General features: G+C 38.0%; 1 protein-coding gene across 8 annotated transcripts in view; it reads right to left on the reverse strand.

The window, feature by feature from the left end:
- Positions 1-18922, reverse strand: part of LOC142075247 (dymeclin) — a 222356-nt gene that overhangs the window by 189240 nt on the left and 14194 nt on the right. For 7 of the 8 annotated variants that reach the window (XM_075136337.1, XM_075136338.1, XM_075136340.1 and 4 more), the window contains 4 exons: positions 9523-9575; positions 8751-8844; positions 7294-7427; positions 366-438 (listed from right to left, as the gene is read on the reverse strand). In XM_075136337.1, the coding sequence (XP_074992438.1) occupies positions 366-438; positions 7294-7427; positions 8751-8844; positions 9523-9575 (354 nt within the window). Of the gene's footprint in view, positions 1-365; positions 439-7293; positions 7428-8750; positions 8845-9522; positions 9576-10755; positions 10793-18922 lie in introns of those variants that run through there. The other variant, XM_075136343.1, reaches the window with a different exon arrangement.

An 18922-nucleotide genomic window follows, 5' to 3' on the forward strand; every position in this document is an offset into this window, starting at 1 on the left:
TGACACCTCCAATGTACCTTTCCCTGTACAATTAGCACAACCATTTCTAGCCAAAAGTTAGCAGTAACTAACTGTGTAGTGACAGAGGTACCTGAAACAAATGTCAAAGCTCCTACAAAATAAAACAAGATAACTTCTGTTGATGGTTTGGACTGGGTGCGAGATGCTGATCATGTACTTCTTGCAACAGAATATTCAGGGCTGGTGCTGGCAGCAGGTTATCATTATCAGTACTGCACCATCACACGGAGCATTCAAATATGAGTATTTACACTTATAACCCCATCACTCTAAGTTTTATATTCTCTCAAATGCTCAGTTTATACAAGGAGGCTAAAAAAAAAGAAAGAAAAAAGCCAACTTACAAGAGGGGTATTTCAACAATGAGTTGGATGAGGCAACACAGCAACTCTTCTATGAGGTCTTCACACTCTGTTCCTGAAAAGAAGCACACCAAAGGTTTTCTGGATTTTCAAACACCAAAAGAAAGCATAGATTTCAACACACAGATCCAGACAATCAATATTTTAATTAAGAAACAAACACTAGAAGAGAAATTCTACCTATTTAAGAAGATAGCATTATTTCCTGCAATAGAAGGCACTTGGGATTATCACCAGAGAAAATGGCGATGCTAAGCCTTTTATATATAAAACAAATAACTAATAACAATTGGATAAATCAAATGAGATGTTGATATTGTAGGAATATGCTAATATTAAGCACATCAAGCCTTACTTTACTACTTACCTAAGTTCATACTAAATAGTGTTATTACTAACAGTTGATCACTAGTGACTTCTCACTGGTCCACAGTTCAAGTCTCCTGTCAAAATTCCCTGTGCTCTGCATATTTCTTCACCTCTTTTTTTAATCCCAAGTGAAGAAAAAGCAGAGACAGACAGAAAACACAGATTCAGTTGTCTAATGTACACTGAACAATATTCTAAATTGTGATACGTCAAATGAGTGCAGCCTACAGCACACATCACTGCTGCTCTTAAGCAATTAAATCTACATGCTATTTCTTCATGAATACACATTTATTTCTCGAAGAGGTTTTACACATTTCAATGACAAGTAAGAATTCATGAATTTTCAAAGTGAGCAGTAATTATTCTCTACTCATACACAATGTGACAAAATGCATGGGATGATTAAAAATTATTTTAAAAATGCAACTACTCTAAGCAATGAAACTGGTGGTGTTTTACGTTAGCACTGCAATTTTTAAAAGCAACTGTAACAAAAGACTTGCAAGACTTACTGAGGAAAAAGCTCATTAAATCATTTGAAGTTGTTGTATAATACTAACAAAAATAGAAGATAAATCTCTTGGCTCATTAGGATTTGTTCTGCTTTCAAAATAAAATTATAAAGAGAAACCTACAACACAAAGAAATGTAGGGGTTTTTAGGGCTGAATGGCCCAAGAGCAGGCATAGTTTTTCCCTCTACGTTACCCGATAGGCATTACAGCACCGCAGCACAATGATTACCCAAATGCTTGTTTATTTTGTATTTTCAAATAAATACGTCTTGCAATAAACACATTATAGCCAAGTTATGGCAGTGTTACTCTGTTTAACCCAAGTTTGTTCTTAAATCCAGAACTCAATTTTAAGAAGCACACCAGAGGGAATATTCACAATAAAGCAAAATTATTTCTTTCCACAATTGGTTTATTAAAAACACATTAAAAATTGTCACCTAGTGAACTGCACGTTCTAAAGGAAATCAGTTTTTTATCACGGAAACGTGGTTTCCTTTATATAGAATCCCCCATGAGTAACACAATGTAGCTCCTGTTAGTAAAAACGGAGAACTGCTACAAGTATTTAACCTTAGACAAAACCCACCGCCAATAATAAAGCCCAGATAATGTATTCTAAAGTAACTTGAACGTGACAGTTTCCTAAGGTTTTTTTAATCTAGGAAATGCTTACAGAGCAAGACTGCTATTAGTTCCCAAAAGGTACCTAATTTTTCCTCTTGACAACTGAGGAAAGGGAGGAGAAGAGAGGAAAAAGGATGAAAAAAAGTAGAGTGAGTGCATTTTAAGAATATCGTTTCTTCCACCATGTTATATACACAACTCATTTGAAGAGAGAATAATGTTATTTGACTATGAAAGAGGGCTCTTCCTCCATACTATATTCAAAATAAAGCAAGAAAATATCAGGTTAGCATAATCACGTAGAATGGAAGATGTTAGTCTTTCCTGCTCTGTTCTCAAACTATTTGTCTTTTTTTTAAAAAAAGGTTAATTGCTGTAATCAATGCCATTCAGCTACAATAATTAATGTATCCTTTTCCCCATTGGGACACATGCATTCTTGTTTAATTCTTGTCTTGCCAAGACAATGAGGCGGATGCATGCCAAATCTATAACGTGAGAGAGAGCTATAAACATGGAACACTATGTGTTTTCATAAACAATGTCTTTTTCAATAGCAGGATAAAGACAACACACACAATACTCATTCACATTACTAGATCACATTCTTGGATCAAAGACACATGTTAAGCCTTTGGGAAAATAAGTAAAGGGTGAATCTGTCCAGATAAGATTAGAGCAGACTTGCAGAGAGAGGAATCATAGATGCATCTTCGAAACTCCGTAACTGCAAACACACACGGTTTTTAAAGTGTCCAGTTATGCTGAAGCACCATTTTTCATCAGCTATATTTAAGTCCTCGAACATGTGGACTACTTGCATTGTGGGTTTTTTGGCTTTTTGGTGGGGTTTGGTTGGTTGGGTTTTTTGCTGTAGGTTTTTTTTTTTAAAATATAAAAAAAAAATAATACTTTGTATTTAACTTTTTCAAAGCTACAGACACTGGATTAGCAGACACTACACAGGCAAAATGGCTTATCCAGAGGAAAGTATACATGCCAGGAGATTCCACTTCTAGTAAAATCAGCCCAGCTCCATCCTTGGCCGTGATACAGGACCTAACACAGACAGTAAAACAATCTTTCTTCTCAAGAACCTAACTACTATGTTGTCACAACCTGATGTGAGCTGATGTAGCAGCGGGATGTACCTAATGTTAATAAAATATTCAGGAGTAGCAAGGTATAGACTCATCTTAGATGCTACTTGTTTTTCTGCCCTGTTGCTCCTACAGGTAGGATAGAACCTGGACATCAGCAATGACATAATTCGCCACTTGTAAAACAGTGCCTCATTCATTCAATTCATTACACAACCAGCAGACTGAAAGCTTCTTTCAGTTTTGTGGTTTGATCTTCAGCACTGAGGACTCTCAAAAGCTCCCAAATTTCCCTTAAGAGTGTTAAGCAATGAGTACATAAACTAATTGCCACCCCTCATTTTCTTCATGTGATAGCTGAACACTCATGAAATCATTTAAGGATTGCAGTAAACGTATTGTTATTTACTGCCACCTCTATGTCCTCTTATCTGCTAAAATACACCAAATAAGGTTCCTAGGAGTCTTGTGATGAAAACTTCTCTACAGAGAATGAATAAACTTTCCTACTACAGGTCAGGGAAGAGGTTGGATGAATTGACGTTTGACTTAGAATACAATACACAGCATATGCTCTCTTACACCCCCGAATCACAGTCCAGTTAAAGAGCACACACAGAAGTTATGGGATACAGACAGTGGAAGCCTCACCGAAAGATGAATGATTTGTGTTAGCAAGACTAACTCCAGCTTCAGATCAGCATATGCTGAGTTCAGCTTAGAATTTACTAGTATCAGGATTTTTTAGCTGAATCTTAAAGAATATGGTTCAAGTCTCTATAAGGATTTTCCTACAATCAGAATTGTGCAATATCCTCCAAAGTTGTATGCAAATTCCCAATTATGGATGAAGAGACAAAGGTTGCACTTCCTGGGCTAAAGAACCATCTGAAAACTGCCAAAAGGAACAATCTCCTATTAATGGACTATTCTGAAGGAAATCAATAAGCAGTGTTGTAGCAAGGACTCGATCTTCTCCAATTTGTTCATTACAACTTTATAATGGTAGGCTACAACATATCCATGCACTCAAACATTTTACAAAATGAAAAACCTCAGTAATCACATTTTATGACACAAAGCACACTTGCACAGCTTTTGTGCAATTGAGCACAAGCATATGAATTGCAAAATCTGGGAGAAGAATTCTTCCAGATAAGACAGGTATCAAAAATGCTAACTGAACAATAGTGGCTCTCTAGTCATATATAGCCTATCAAAATACAAGATATATTTTTGAGTAGCCAATGACAAGGATATTTTCCATACATCATTACTATAATATACTATACATTTCTGCCTGACATACTGAATATCGCACAGCAGGTGCTGATGCTCTGACCGACTGCAGCGTGAGCAGCCTGACGTGCTGACACTGCAGTTACACACTCTGAGTTCCCAGGTGCTATATTTAAACTCAGAGAACATGGTACTAGGATATATTCTCAGAAAAGAAGGGGGAAAAAAAAAAAGCGATGCTCATAGTTTAAACAGGGAAACAACCACCACACAGTGATTTCCAAAGGAGTTTTAAGATGATCCTGAAAAGAACGGTTACCTTTTCTCAGAAGGCTGTGAGATTGAACACAGCATACAAAAACGGATCATAGGAGAGAGAAGTTGTTTTTGTTGTTGGCTGGTTGTACTGTTCTTTCCAATAACTACTCACCAGCCATTAAGAAAATAAGCAAACAGTACTTCAAAATTCAGACACTGTATTAAAGCTTTTATCTATATGCACATTTCATTTACATTATATAATTAATAATAATGTATTGTATAAGGTTTGTTTTATCATGTTTGCAATTAGAAAATAGTAAAATAATATCCATCTCTGGGAAATGAGAAGGCAGCAAGGACAACTAAGAAGAACTTACATTTTTAAAAAGTATGCTCACCAAAGACAGTGTTAAGTATGTACAACTTTAGTAAAAGTAGTAATGAATTTGTGTAAACAATAACAAGGTATGCTCTAGTTTCCAAAGAATAAAAAAAAAAATGCAAGAAAGCTACACTTGACTTAATTATGAAAATACAAACAAAAAACATTTCATCTTTTTCTGCTCACTTTAATAGGCCTTAACAGAACAGCATTTTATTACACTCCATTAACGATACTTCACTTTTCCTATAGCTAAGTATAAAAGCTACAGGAAGGCATTCACTTTATTACCATATTCTATATGTATTTTAAAAATCTGATGTGAAGATGGCAAAAAATGATGGCTATGTAAACACAGCACGTTATGAACCTCAACAGCTTCAAGAAGGTCACAAGGACCATCTCCAACTGGAAAACCAAGTCAAAAGCAGCAGCGGACTCGAGCCACGGCTGAGTGGGGAGAGCCGAGGAGGAGCTCGTTTCCTGCCTCCATCTCCAGCTCTTGCCAGCAGACCACACACAATTACCTTCCTAATCAAGAACATCCAGCAAACAATCTGCTCAAAGATAATTGCTAAGTACATTTGCCATCAATATGCACAAAATTATCGCTAATAAATGTCACTGTGAATTACAGTCAAGTGCTACTAGACATGGTATAAACACGGATCTACCCCAGTGACAAGAATCACTTTTCATACCATGCTGCGAGGAACTCCCAGAGTCAGGAATAAAGATCCTGGGGGTTCAAGCTAACAAAACATCTCAGCTTTTCCATCCGTTCTACTGTGCTACACTCGACCACTGAAGCAAGAGATGGGCAATTTTTTTAAAGCAAATATAAACCCATAGGCAGGCTGCAAGGATAGCTTATTATAAGCAGGTGTTACTTTGTAATGCATCGGTTAGCTGACTTAATTCTTAGAGATTACTCATCACAGTTTAAATACATTAAACCATTTCAACATGTAGCACAATCTTTTGGCACCAGAAGTCTGATTTCCCCACAGCGACGGCAGGCGCCAATGAGTTAAACAGATTTTAGTGAACAGTTTTCACTATTCAATGAGCAAGCAGCTATTAGGTATTCTCAACGCGTGTCCTTGCTGGACTGATTGTTGAGAAAAATCCATATTCAGATACTTTTGGTTGTTCTTCCACAATCCACTCGCACTGTATTAGCATTCTGATACCAGTCCTTTTTGCCAGACCATTTTTGGCTTTATGCAATAAACAACATGCAATTACAAACTCAACATTATCTTTACAACAAAGCAAAGGAAATCAAGGCTCCTGTCCCGGCATTATCCACCATGTGTTCTGTAAGAGCATCTTGACACGGTGCTACACAAAGATTTGTGGCAGACAGTGTTAAGACCTTCTTTTTGCTGTAATCAAACTGATTTTGAACACATTCACATCATTCACATTCAAAAAGAAGGACCAGACAGCAGAAAGAGAAAGCAGAAAGACTATTTGAGCATCTTCCCCACTATCTTTCATCTTGTATAATACATGCTCCATCTCCTGGAGATGCACTTATTTTTGAACGTTCTGCCTAAATTCTTTGACTTTTCCTGTACTCTTGTATAAACTACTGCCCACTAATTAAATTTTAGCAGTTGCCTTTTCAATGGATCAGTTGTTACCACAGTACTGTTATCTTCCCTCACTAGATTCCTAAAAATTGCATTAATTCCACTCCCTGGCTGCTGCTGGTTTATGAACCATATGTGAAAAGAAACACTAAATAATTGCGACATCACCATTCCTTCAGTGGTATGTGGTCAGCTTCACTCCAACTCTATTCTGTTCTTCTGAAGAGGACCGTTACCACCTTTCCAACTGTATGAAAATGACTAAAGCTAAGGTAGGTCTACAACATCACTTCTGAACAACTGTTTAAAAAAATGCCAAATTAAGTTTTTAAGTAAATGACCATTTTAAATTTAATACAAATCTTTAAAGAAAAAAATAAACCAAGCAACTTAACCCCTGCTCTAAAAGAGGTCTTTCCTACAAGAACCTGTAACAGGCCAACAGCTTGCTAACAAACGCTTAATTCTAGCAGAAGATGACAGTTATTATGTTATGAAAAGCTCTCATCGCATTTTGAAGGTGTTCTCGTTCACATGTATGATACAAAGAAAGATGGTTTACACCGAATTACTTCAGACCCCAAAGGAAGTAAGTCAGTTTTACTATTGACTACATCCTTTCAGTTTCACACGTTGTCCTAAACAGTAAACGCGTTGTACATAACCTCATTGGTACTTCATTTCTAGTTTTAAAGCGAAGTTTGGGATTCTTAGTGTAAACAAAACATACAATTATTTCAGTATTTTCATATACAAACATCAGAGCTTTTTAGTTTCTTGTGGGATATTTGTTTCACCAGCACTGGTGTATACCTACCATATGAGCCTGCTGCTTTCTCTTCATAAGTAAAATGAAGTTGCAGCTCCTCTTCTGACATTCGACTGATGAATACTTTCAGCAAACAGCAAATAATAAACAGAGCATTATGAGCCTGCCAAATAAAGAGGTGACTAGAAAAGAAGCAGAAACAGACAAGAATCAGTCATGCTTAACCTGCAAATATGCATCAAACCCACAAATAATATATGCCAGGGTAGACAAAAGGGTTGCTACAGTTGAAGCAAGCAAAAGCCAAAGTGCTTAAGCAGGGAGTCTTCAGTTGATGCTACAGCAAACAAACTGGAAACGTATTTGAAAGAACTCTTTTTTTCTTCCCCCAAGAGGATACAACCTTGTTCCTAAGTAAGTTTGTATTGTTAAAAACACCACAGTCGCCAGAACTACCACTCTTCGAAGAGCTCACCAGATGGCTCAACATACTTCTAAATATTTCTAGATACTATGGACTCAAGCCACTCAGGCATTTGAAAATTCCAAGCTTCGATATGAAAGCTACTCTGGCTCCCTGAACCTTAGCACTTTTCCCAGTCAAATAGCCTTCAGATGACCATAGGCATTTATGGACTTCAGGAGCACAATATAGCAAGATTTTTCGATGCAACACACACAGATATTTTCCAAGCTTTCTGAATGCAAGGGGAATACAGCTTCATTACATTTTCTTGAGTCCCAATAAGCAACTGCTGGAAAGCTCATACAACAGCATATAGTCAAGCTCTTGCTTGAAGCTATATTTTCAAGGTATTTTTGGATTAAAGCAGCAGGAGCTATCCAGGCAGGAATAACTTCTTTCTCCAGATATAAGCAAGAAGGTTGAGGGCAGTCCTGGGAGCAAGGGGGCATTAAAAAGAAAGTCTTCTTTTTTGAAGCCCCAGATCTGATGAGAGTTGGACATTTGTCTGTGGGTGTGGGGGAACAATTACAGAAAGCTTCCTGCAAAAACTATACAGTTGCTGCACACCTAACTTCTTGGAGTTCGTTTCTACTGCTGAAAGGAGCAAGCAAAACCAATGGCAGTTGCATGATATGATTTGAAAGCAATGTCTTTATACAGAAGTTTGTGTTCAAATCCAATCCAGTTTAAAAGATTTCCAAGATAAAATACTGGTTCATACATTAAGATTTAGCTAAAAAGGTCAAGTGATTTTTTTAAACAGCTCTAAACTACTGGTAACGGAAGTTAAACACATTTGTGTACAAATGGTCTATGTAACACACAGGACGAACACAAACATATTTTTTTCACCAGCAATCTATTTATCTATTACACTTAACCTTCTCTGTTTGGAGAAGTACTAGATACTTGTTCTGTTTCTAACAATGATTTTGGTCTGTGATTACGTTAACTAGCAAAGTAAAAAACTCAAGAGCTAGCAGCAAAAGGAACATTTAAGAAGTGAAATGGCACACACAGCTTTTTTCTGGGTACTTACTTCTGGCATTCTGCTGAAATTTTTAACTCTTTGGTTCTAGAAAGAAAGACTTTAATCAACGACCCAAGGTTTCCTGTTCGAGGATTCTTCTCAACTAGGTGACAAAAAATAAGATATGATTATATAGCATGCGTAAATTGACACTATTTAGTTTAAACAATATACAGAATGAAACCAAATTTCTATGTCTTAAATATTTCTACATAAAGCACAGTATGTCTGTTTTTCTGTACAGATGTTGTTGTTCTTTAAGATTCTCCAGTACATGCCTTACTACTCCATAACTGTTCTCTCAACATACTTTTTATCCTAGATTTAAAATATCCCAAACGTGGAGCTCGTACTGCTTCCTTTCCAAGACTTGTCTACAGCACAATAGTCTCCTGTCAGAAAATTGGGCAGGTTTTCACAACTAGCTTTTACTTTCTTGAAACATCGTTGATCACGTTTATATTATCCCTTCCTTTCGTCCTCTGATTAATTCTTTCCCTTTATTGATCAGCTTAGAGGGCAGAGGGGAAAAAGAGGTAGTAGGAATGGAGTTACTTGTTTTAAACCTTTCAGTCATTTCAAGTTCTACAAAACAGTTAATGAAGGAAGTTTCTAAAAGTTTGGGATATATACATAAACACACTCTTTACACTACTTTAATCTTACTAGTGGAACACATACAAGTAAAGTATACTGAAGACGTGGATGTGCATGTGAACGCTGTTTCTTAATTTTTCTGATTAAGCACATGGAAAAAAGTCAAGATGTCACAACTTCTCACCTAAAGACTTGCAGACTGAGATTGTGGCTTCTTCCAAGAGCTTTAAGTCAGCACTAGAAGAGGGGGAAAAGAAAATAAAAATGGTTACACAAGCAATTGGGTTCCTGTACTTGAAGTGGAAATTCATTACAAAGCAGTAGTAAAATATTTCTATGAAGCCTTAAATTTTACTAATCCATTAGCTGGTTTACATAGGTATCACAGAAGCACAGAATGGTTGAGGTGAGACAGGACCTCTGGAGGTCATCTTGTCCAACCTCCCTGCTCAAGCAGGGCCACCTACAGCCAGCTGCCCAGGACCAGTTGTCCAGGTGTCTTTTGAATATCTCCAAAGACAAAGACTCCACAACCTCTCTGGGCAACCCACGCCAGTGCTCGGTCATCCTAGTATCAGGACAACACGCATTTGAAGTAAAACAGGAAACCAATATTCAAAAGTGAGTTGTTTGTAAAAGTGAAATGACATCACTACATCATTTGCGTTACTACCACCTTTGTGACTTCAATACCGCCACGCTTAGCTTGATGCCACTGAAAATACACATGGAACAGCAGCCTACAGAAAGAACTTGATTTTTTACAAGAACTATCATATGAAAGAACATCTTTTTAAAAAGCGTAAATGAAAGAATCCACAACCTGACATTTAACCTCAAGCTAAGCAGCACTTTCCTTTAACTAATGTTATTATATTAATGCAACAATCACATCAGATACACCAAATTTTTCATAACTTTATTAACTGCCTGCTGGTATGCCTCAATGAAAACCATCAGCTGAAAAGAACAATAAAGCACTAAAGCGGAACCTGCCAACAACCACTGAAAGTAAACAGCAGCTGCATCAAACACACAAAAAAAACATTTATACACTTCTATCACTACAAAGCTACCAGTACAAGGTAACTGATCCTCGAAAACAAAACCGAAGAATACATGGGAAGTATATTTTCCTTAACAGATGGGAATAAAAGACCAAAAATAAGCAGATATTGTGTCCAATGCAACATTAAGCAATATGAAGGTGTCCCAATATTAACACCTGAAGGGCAACTTATTCCACAGTTTCACCACCCTCAACCTTAAAATTTCTTCCTTCTATCTAGTCTAAATCTACACTCTTTTAGTTTAAAACCATTACCCCTTGTTCTATTGCTACAGGCCCTACTGCTCAGGATACCGGAGAAGATTGTACAGCCTCTATACATACACACAGACATACAGTCTGACCTACAGGAATGGCAGTCCTTCTGAAGCTCCCCAAATTAAAAGTCGGTCAAAAAAAACCAACCAAACAGTTCAATGCTTACAGACGTAACACAGTATGTAATATAGGATGAGCAATTTCAGAGCTCATGCAGCTACATCCTTGTAATTACAGGTGTGAAAATCACCATCCTCAGAATAAATAGGAAAGTAGCAATGTAATGAAACCTGAAGCCTATGAAAGTCGAGTGCTTGGAGGCCATACCACTTTCTCATATAAAAATATTGCAAAACTTAATACTGCCATAATTAGATTGCCAAAGTCACTGTTGCTTCCTAAGCATTGAATTTTCTGATGAGTAACCTGATTTATATAAAAACACCAGAGACTGAAGACAAAAAGGGCATGGTACCACATGCATCCTCTCTGTCCCACCTGCTCAACGCCATCTTGGCAACTACCTGCAGCTCTGCCAGTGAACTTCTAAAATGCAGTGGTGGGGTAAACAGTCCCCCCTTCTTTCTGTTTTTAAATTTAGACGGTAATCCAGTTTACAGCACAGTCCTAAGAACTGTTGCATCAACCTGAGATTAACTGTGGTGCTGTGTGGGAAGCCCCTAAACCAGCTCCACTGCTGAAAAACCATGTGGAGCCGTGCTCTTGGAAGCTGTTAAAGTTTGTCTGAGCTGGGCCCAAACTCCTGAGGACTGGAAGAGGAGGTAAGGATATTGGTAGAAACAGCAGCCAAAAGAATTACTTCAAAACTTTTCAATAGGAAATGCTTCAAGATAGAGACATCAAACAAATTAAGTTTTAAGATGCCTGCAAATTTTCCTGTGTATCAGACTAATTTACTGTGTAGTGAGCTGACAGCAGAGACAGCTCTTCACCTACAGCTGAATATCCCAAGACAACTTTAGACACGCAGATTGGCTTTTTCTGATATCAAATATCACCATTCATTCCTCCCTTATAAATTGCTTTGCAACTTAAGTTTCAGAAAGAACAAACGTACACTTTCATATACACTTTAACAACATTAGACTCAGTCTCAAAGGTGGTCTCTTGTTCCAGTGCTAAAAACACGCAGAGTAATTAAAAACAAATGGTATAAAACCAGAACACCCCACCAGCAACTACAGACAACACAGTTTTCTAGGTCTATGTGAAACAAGGACTTTTTGCACTTTTTTTTTTAAAAAAAACTTGTAAATTTGTCCAGCTGGCAGCTTGTCATCAGGATGTATTCCTTCCTAAGAGCTGACAGGCAGGGTGAATATTATATTGGACACCAACTCAGTATAGAGTTCTTAGGTACTGAATAATCATAATTCAACACAATGTGACCCACCTCTCACTATCCAAAGATGCTGGGGACTTCTGTAATACAGACCGAGTGATTATAGTAATTGCTCCAGGATTTAAACCATAAATGTAGACATACAGCTTTTAATTATGGTTCATTTTTCCTCTAATTTCTAAGCAGTTAGGTTTTAAAGTATAGCATTCTTAAAAGTTTTTTTTTTCTTCCCTTCTAGTTATTAAAACCCACACAAAGTCCTCAAACAAATTCCACAGAGCTGCCTGATTTCTACAAGTTGCCAGGATCAAAAACAGTGGCAAACCAAGCAAGACCTTCAGATCTTCTACACAGCTTTTAGCGGCAAAACAAGCAAGACCTTCAGATCTTCAGCAAAGCTTTTAACACTTGAGTCATTCTTTGTCCTACCAAAATGAAGTTTAATGCTTAAAAATTAACTACAGCCCACTCCCCTTTACTCATACAACAAGAACACAGAATTGAATTTTGCCATCCTCAAGACTAGGCAACAACATCTGCAAAATTTCAGTTCACGCAACAGAAACACCTAGCGAGAAGGAACTACAGCAGAACACAACCCCAGCACACACAGAGAGCGACATGGTGTTCTTACACTCAACAGAAGCAATACTACTGCTACATACCCAAGGATGGATTCATGGAGAAAGTATAGTGGGGGGTACAGAAAATAGCAGCCCATTTCCATGTACCTGGGGCAAAGCATAGCAGTGGCTTTCTTTCCTTCACTTGAGCAGGAAACAAAAGTGAGAGACATGGAAAAACCTGCATTTTTTTTTTGTGCTGTGAAGACAGGAGATACATTATATTAACACTTAGGCAGAAAATGCCAGAGCCAAGATTCATAAGGCACAAAAGAAATTCTACAACCAGCTATGGTACTGACTTTGCTCTACAATCCCTATGGATATGACATTTGGTTAATGAATGAATATAAGAATGGAAACCTAACACTACAACATCTGTCCTTTCATTAATCCACAAAGCAGCACCGGTAGTATTCAAACTATTTTTCAGCACTAAGAACAAGAGCAAGCACTGACAGACTGAAGCTTCTTCACTGGACTGATCAGAAATAAAAGTTCCAATTCTCTGAAAACCCTGACCCAAGGAATACGGACTGCCTTGTTGCCAAATATATGTGTATACACATGCACATATATAGATATCTATTTTAGGAGCTTGCTATTTGGGACAAAAAAAGTCTAAAATGCATTTAAATTGATCCTCTTCAACATACTATATTTAATTGTAACGAAGTACCTGAGAAAACAACCTTTCAGAAAAGAAAAGAAAAAAATCCTACACATTTCCCACTCTGCAATTTTATCTACCAAGAACTGGGAAAATAAAAATTACACTTCTTCTGAAAAGAAGCTTCTGAAAGACAGTATTTTCTACAACACGTAAAAATAGAAGAGAGATTCATTAGGGATGGAGGACTAAAATATCCCCTGGTCTATGAGAATCGTTAGTATATTCTCAACAAGAAAACGATCACCAGTTTCTACCAATAAACAAGCAGCAAGGTAAGTAAACCCTTCCTGCTGCTTGGTGGCGCTGCTGAGCATCACTAGGAGAAACCCAGACACCCCAGTAACATCCAGTAAGCCCTACCATGGAGGAGACACCACTTTGGAAGATGTTCACATACACGTGGCAAGAACCACCAGCTTCAGGTCATGGATCTTTAATATAAAGATCATAGGGACCTGGGTGAGTTTGTACATGCAATCACAGATTTTAACTGGCACAACCTGAAATAAACCATTCGGTTTTGGGAAAGTAGTACGTATCCCAATCACATTTACCAGTTCTACAATTTTCCGAGGCATGAGCAAAAGGTATCACCTGGTGTGGGGATTCAAATGGGTTGTGAGCACTGCGGGGAACACTAAGGATTCAAAGAAAAGTAGACTTAACCACGCAGACTTGATTGGCTCATTTAGATCTAAGCAAACGTCTGAGGTGCAGGATTGCTTCCCACACACTTCAGGAAAAAATTCCAGGCTTCACAGGAATTCCTGGCTCATTCTATCATCTGGTGGCCAGCATTTTCAAAGTCCTTTATAAAAGCAAGAAATTATTTCATTTGCTTTTTTATGTAGAGAGTAGGCCCACAGACATCAGCAGAACTGTAATTAATAATAATAGTGAAATTTGCTTCCTGACAGCACAGACTTCTTTAAAGTCTCAACACAGCAAGCAGTAAGAATATTTTGCATACAGATTGTCACTACAAACCCATCTGTACACAGGAAGCATCTGTGTGACACCAGGTATCGCACATCAGCGATAGAAGTAAAAAGCAATCGAGGGTAATCCCCTTCTGTCAGAAAGAGGACAGCACAGCCACTACACCTACGTCACATAATAAGGACACCGTACTAGGAAGGGGAGAGAAGAAATCAAAGTTAAGTTCAAACTTGCAAGCTCAGATACTGCCCCTCTGATGCTAGAGGTCACCTCTTTTTCCTGATACAAAAGTTCAATCCCTCAAACCTGTACCATCACATAAATGCCATTTGGGAATTCGATGCACACACCCCCACTCAACCATACGGGAATACTAACACAAGCCAAAATTGCCCCTTTATATTTCACAAGGAAGAGTGAAAACTATGAGTTATCATATGTATAGGCAATGATTACTGACCAAGTAAAACATAATATTGAAACAGTATTTAGACAATACAAATTCTGTTTCATCTTGCTGAAATTGCTCTTCTGTCATTTCATAGTTGATCTTTCAATTTTTTTCATTTTGTTGGGATTTAATCACTTTGTATTTGTAAATACTAATCATAGTACAAGGCGTTTCTTCATCAGTGAGTTAGTTTTCTGTAAGAAAGCATCTTTTCAGTAGAGGTGGGGAAGAATGGTAAATTGAGCAGTCTATTGCTCAAAAAAAATTCATAGTTTTCATTGACTGCAGATTTTTATTTCTGGCTTCATACTACCAGAAAGAGATTCTGCGGTCAGCTATTCTGGCATATATTGTAAAAAACCATTACTTCCAAAAAGAGGGAGGGGGTGGGGGAGTAAAAAAAGAAGGAAAAAAAACTAGTGGAGTTATTTTAGAGTGGTTGAATTCAGTTGCCTTACTTTAAATTTACTAACAATCAGTCCCGTAGACTTCAGCAAAACCGTAAGTAATAAAAGACAGTGAAAGTTGCTTCCTGACAGCAGTCATCTTTGAAGAACATGGTTTTATCTGCTTTTATTTTAAAGGCATCACAACATAAGAAGTTTCAAAGTGGCAGTGACTACTGTTAAAACGGCTCAACATGGCAAGAGAAAGTATTCTGCATACAAACTGTAATTATAAACATATCCATGCCATGACACCTACTCTTATTATGATAAGAATAAGACTCAAACCATAGCAGACAACTACCCCCTCTAAAAGAGGGGGAGGAAGAAAAAAGGAAGCAGCTTTCCTGACAGTTTTTCCCTCTAAGTAAAGCTTTTTTCTTTGCCATTGAATACAAAACAGAAGAATCAGCCCATTCAGTAAATTCATACTGTGGGAATGCTGACTTTAATGGACTAGTTGGAGGAAAGACATCAAAGAATAAAAAGCTGCATATAATTTATTGTTCCAATTTAAAAAATGTACCATATTAAGGCAACATAAAAGTTGCTCATTTTTATGTCTTTCCATTAAAGGCTCATGCACACTATTCTTGAATCAGCGACTCGTTAAAAACTCCAGGGAAGGAACAAAGCGGAACAGTAAATATTAAGCACATGATTTTCAGCAAGTTCTGTGTTAGTTAACTCTGTTTCAAGTTTTCCATCAGGAAAGAATTGTAACTAATACCACCGCTAAGGAGGAGGTTGCAATCTTGGTAGCAACTCATAGGAGAGCCAGACAAACACAAAGGTCTGCCTAAACTGAGAGCTAAGACTCCAAAGTAAACCTCACAGATTTTGCTCGTAACAATAACTAAAAAAGTCATCCAGAAAAGCTGTATTTTATTTTTCCAATATCCAAACATTATTCAGATTGATAAGTCAGCCACTTGAAATGTAGGAAGTGGCAGACTTAAGAGGTTTTATATGATTTTAATTCAGCTCCCATGAGCCCATTCTGTGCAACAAATAAGGATCCGTGAAGAAAAAAAGTGAACATGCAGGAGTGTGAATTTAGACCACCAAGCACTTCCTAACGGCTGAAACCAGAAATTTCTCAGCAGACACTTCTGTAGCCCAAGGGGATTTTACTTGCTTAGCATCCATGACCTGCTTTACGGAAGAGGAGATCACAATACAGTGAAAAGCATGAGGCAAACTAAAACTAAATTGCTGGTAGCTTTTTCTTTCATTATCACGTATGCATATATCACTTATCTCCTACCACTGCTAAATCGTGTAAGGCCCCAGTGGCTTTACCTGCCAAATACCCGAGACTGCTCTGGCTGTTACTATCACTCATGCCAGAGAAGTCACAGGCAGTGAGCAGGGATTCACCGTCAGCTCATTTCTGATTACTGATGGCTGATTCATAATTGGGGTTTGTGAATGCACAGACCAGAATTACTCCCACTTAATATTCCCCCTTAATACTTCCTTAACTATTTAGAAAATCAACATTATGAGAGGAAGAACAGCCAGCCCAGAAAAACTCCCAGCAGCCAGCTCCGCTTTGACCCCATGCTTTCACGGGCATTTTTTGATGGCACAGCAGGTTTAAGCAATCCCACCTTTTAGCCCAACAGCCTACTGTGCCCCAAAAATGAATCCTTCCTGTGCCAGAATTGTTTTGTGGTGCCATGCTATGAATCACTCTAGGGAATTAACTTGGCTGAAAAAATAAACACTTTTTTGCTGTGTTGTTTTTTAGACACATTAGTTCCTGATTAAACCCAGAGCAGACCTGAATAAACACTGGAAGGGATAGTGAAAGGGCAAGAGTATCTTGCATCAGTAATTGCTGACAAAGACACAGCAACTTCAGATTCAGTAGCATTGGTATTTGGCAAACTTCATTCCCCCCTGCAAACTACCTTGTGTTCTTCACAGAAACAGATGAAAAAGTTAACTGAAAAAATAAACCCAGCAAAGACGACATGGCCAGGTAAATGAGCAATGCTAAAGAACTATACACAGAACCACACAACAAGAGATTAACATATACAATCGGGTAGGCGTGGGGAGAGAAAGCAGACGAGCGAGAAGATGAGAAACAGATGAATGGAGGAAGAGATCAACCAAACTGAAAGGGGAACGGGAGAAAAGCAAAACAATGACAAAGAAAGAAAAGAGTACAAAGTGCCGAGAAAAGCACAGCATAAGAAAATGAAGACAGACAGTAGAGCATAGAGAGCAGTACCATTCAAAGATCAGATAGCGTATCACGCCTTCGTTCTTTCTCAGAGTAGAAAGCCAGTAATTTACCAACTCTCAAGCCAAGGGCTTCTGATTTGGGGGATTAAAAGACTATTGTTCCTCAGAAGATCCAACTCGGTCTGGCAGCCTGAGAGACCTTCCTTTGCCAGCTGTGATCAGCAGCACCTGGACTAATTTGGAACGGCTTCTGTAAAGCAAAGCACTATTCACATATTCCTCACCAGACAGGAAGCTTACAAGGAGAAGTGTTACAAACCCCACAAACTTCACTTATACACACGGAGTCAAGTTTCCCTTAAAATATCACAAGTACTCTTTGCCTTCCTTGCTGATACTGGTTCCTTCCTACAGGTAAGGTTTCATGACAAGGTGAATCTGTCAGGCTTCTGTCACTGAAAGGAGGCAATCTACCCCAGCCCCACCAGTTCCCACACGTTGCTAGTTTTTGGTTGGGTTTTTTTGTTGTTGGTTGTTTGCTTTTCCTACTACCTTCTCCTTTCAGGTTTTTCTCTTCTTCTTTCCCTATAGTACTGCCATATATAGAACAGAAGTGTGCCCGAAGCGGCGTCCAGAGAACACAACCCTCTTCTCCCTGGGGATCATATCAGTCCCATCCTTGCAAAAATTTGAGGAAGTAGGATAGATCTTTTACTCTATTGTTACCATCAATTACCTCCACAAAAACACCTCACAGCATTTATATGGCTCCCAATAACACTTGCAAACAATCACTTACTATAAACAAACCAATTTTGCAACATACAATTGGAAAAAGTATAATTTGAAAAGTGAATTCTGTCTTGTTTGACAGGTGAAAACTGGTTCCTTTCCACAACAGTCAAAAACTAGAATCTTGCTCCTGTCAAAAGCATGACCTACACTCAAGCCTCATTAAAACAAAACAGAGTTAACGTGGTATTTCGCAAGCTTTCAATCTCAGAAATGAACATTGACCTCTATTGTTCTGTTCCTGCAGGCAAGGTTATCTGATTTAGACAATGGCTGAGGGTGCTGTGCAGCCGACATCATCTGACATCATTTGTCAAATGGCTCTCTCAGGTAGATGCAACTTAATGGGAAATTTCTGTTTCCTTCCAATTATTAAGCTGCACAAAAGATGCCTCTAAAAATATTTCTCTTCTAGCTGCCAGGCAAGAGCACCATCTGGTGTTCAGCTAATTAAACTTTCAACCTGCCTTTGGATCAGTTTTTTTGTTTGCTTGTTTTTTCAATTATGTTTCTTGTTTGGGGTTTTTTTGTTTGGTTGGGGTTTTGTTTTTTGCTTGTGTGTGGTTTGGTTTTGGGTTGTTTTTGTTTTGTTTTTTTTTTTTAAGCAAACTTACTCTGCACTGGATCGGACTCCATGAAATAGGCACAAAAAAGCTGCAAAGCAAGCTACGAAAACTCCTTTCCTTTGCTGGGGGAAGGAGGAGCAGTAGAACAACTGAAAGAAATTGCTGGGGTTTTATATATAACTATTTCCCCCTAAAAAAAACAAAACCA

This window comes from Calonectris borealis, chromosome Z, assembly GCF_964195595.1.
Source record: "Calonectris borealis chromosome Z, bCalBor7.hap1.2, whole genome shotgun sequence".
Lineage (NCBI taxonomy): Eukaryota > Metazoa > Chordata > Aves > Procellariiformes > Procellariidae > Calonectris > Calonectris borealis.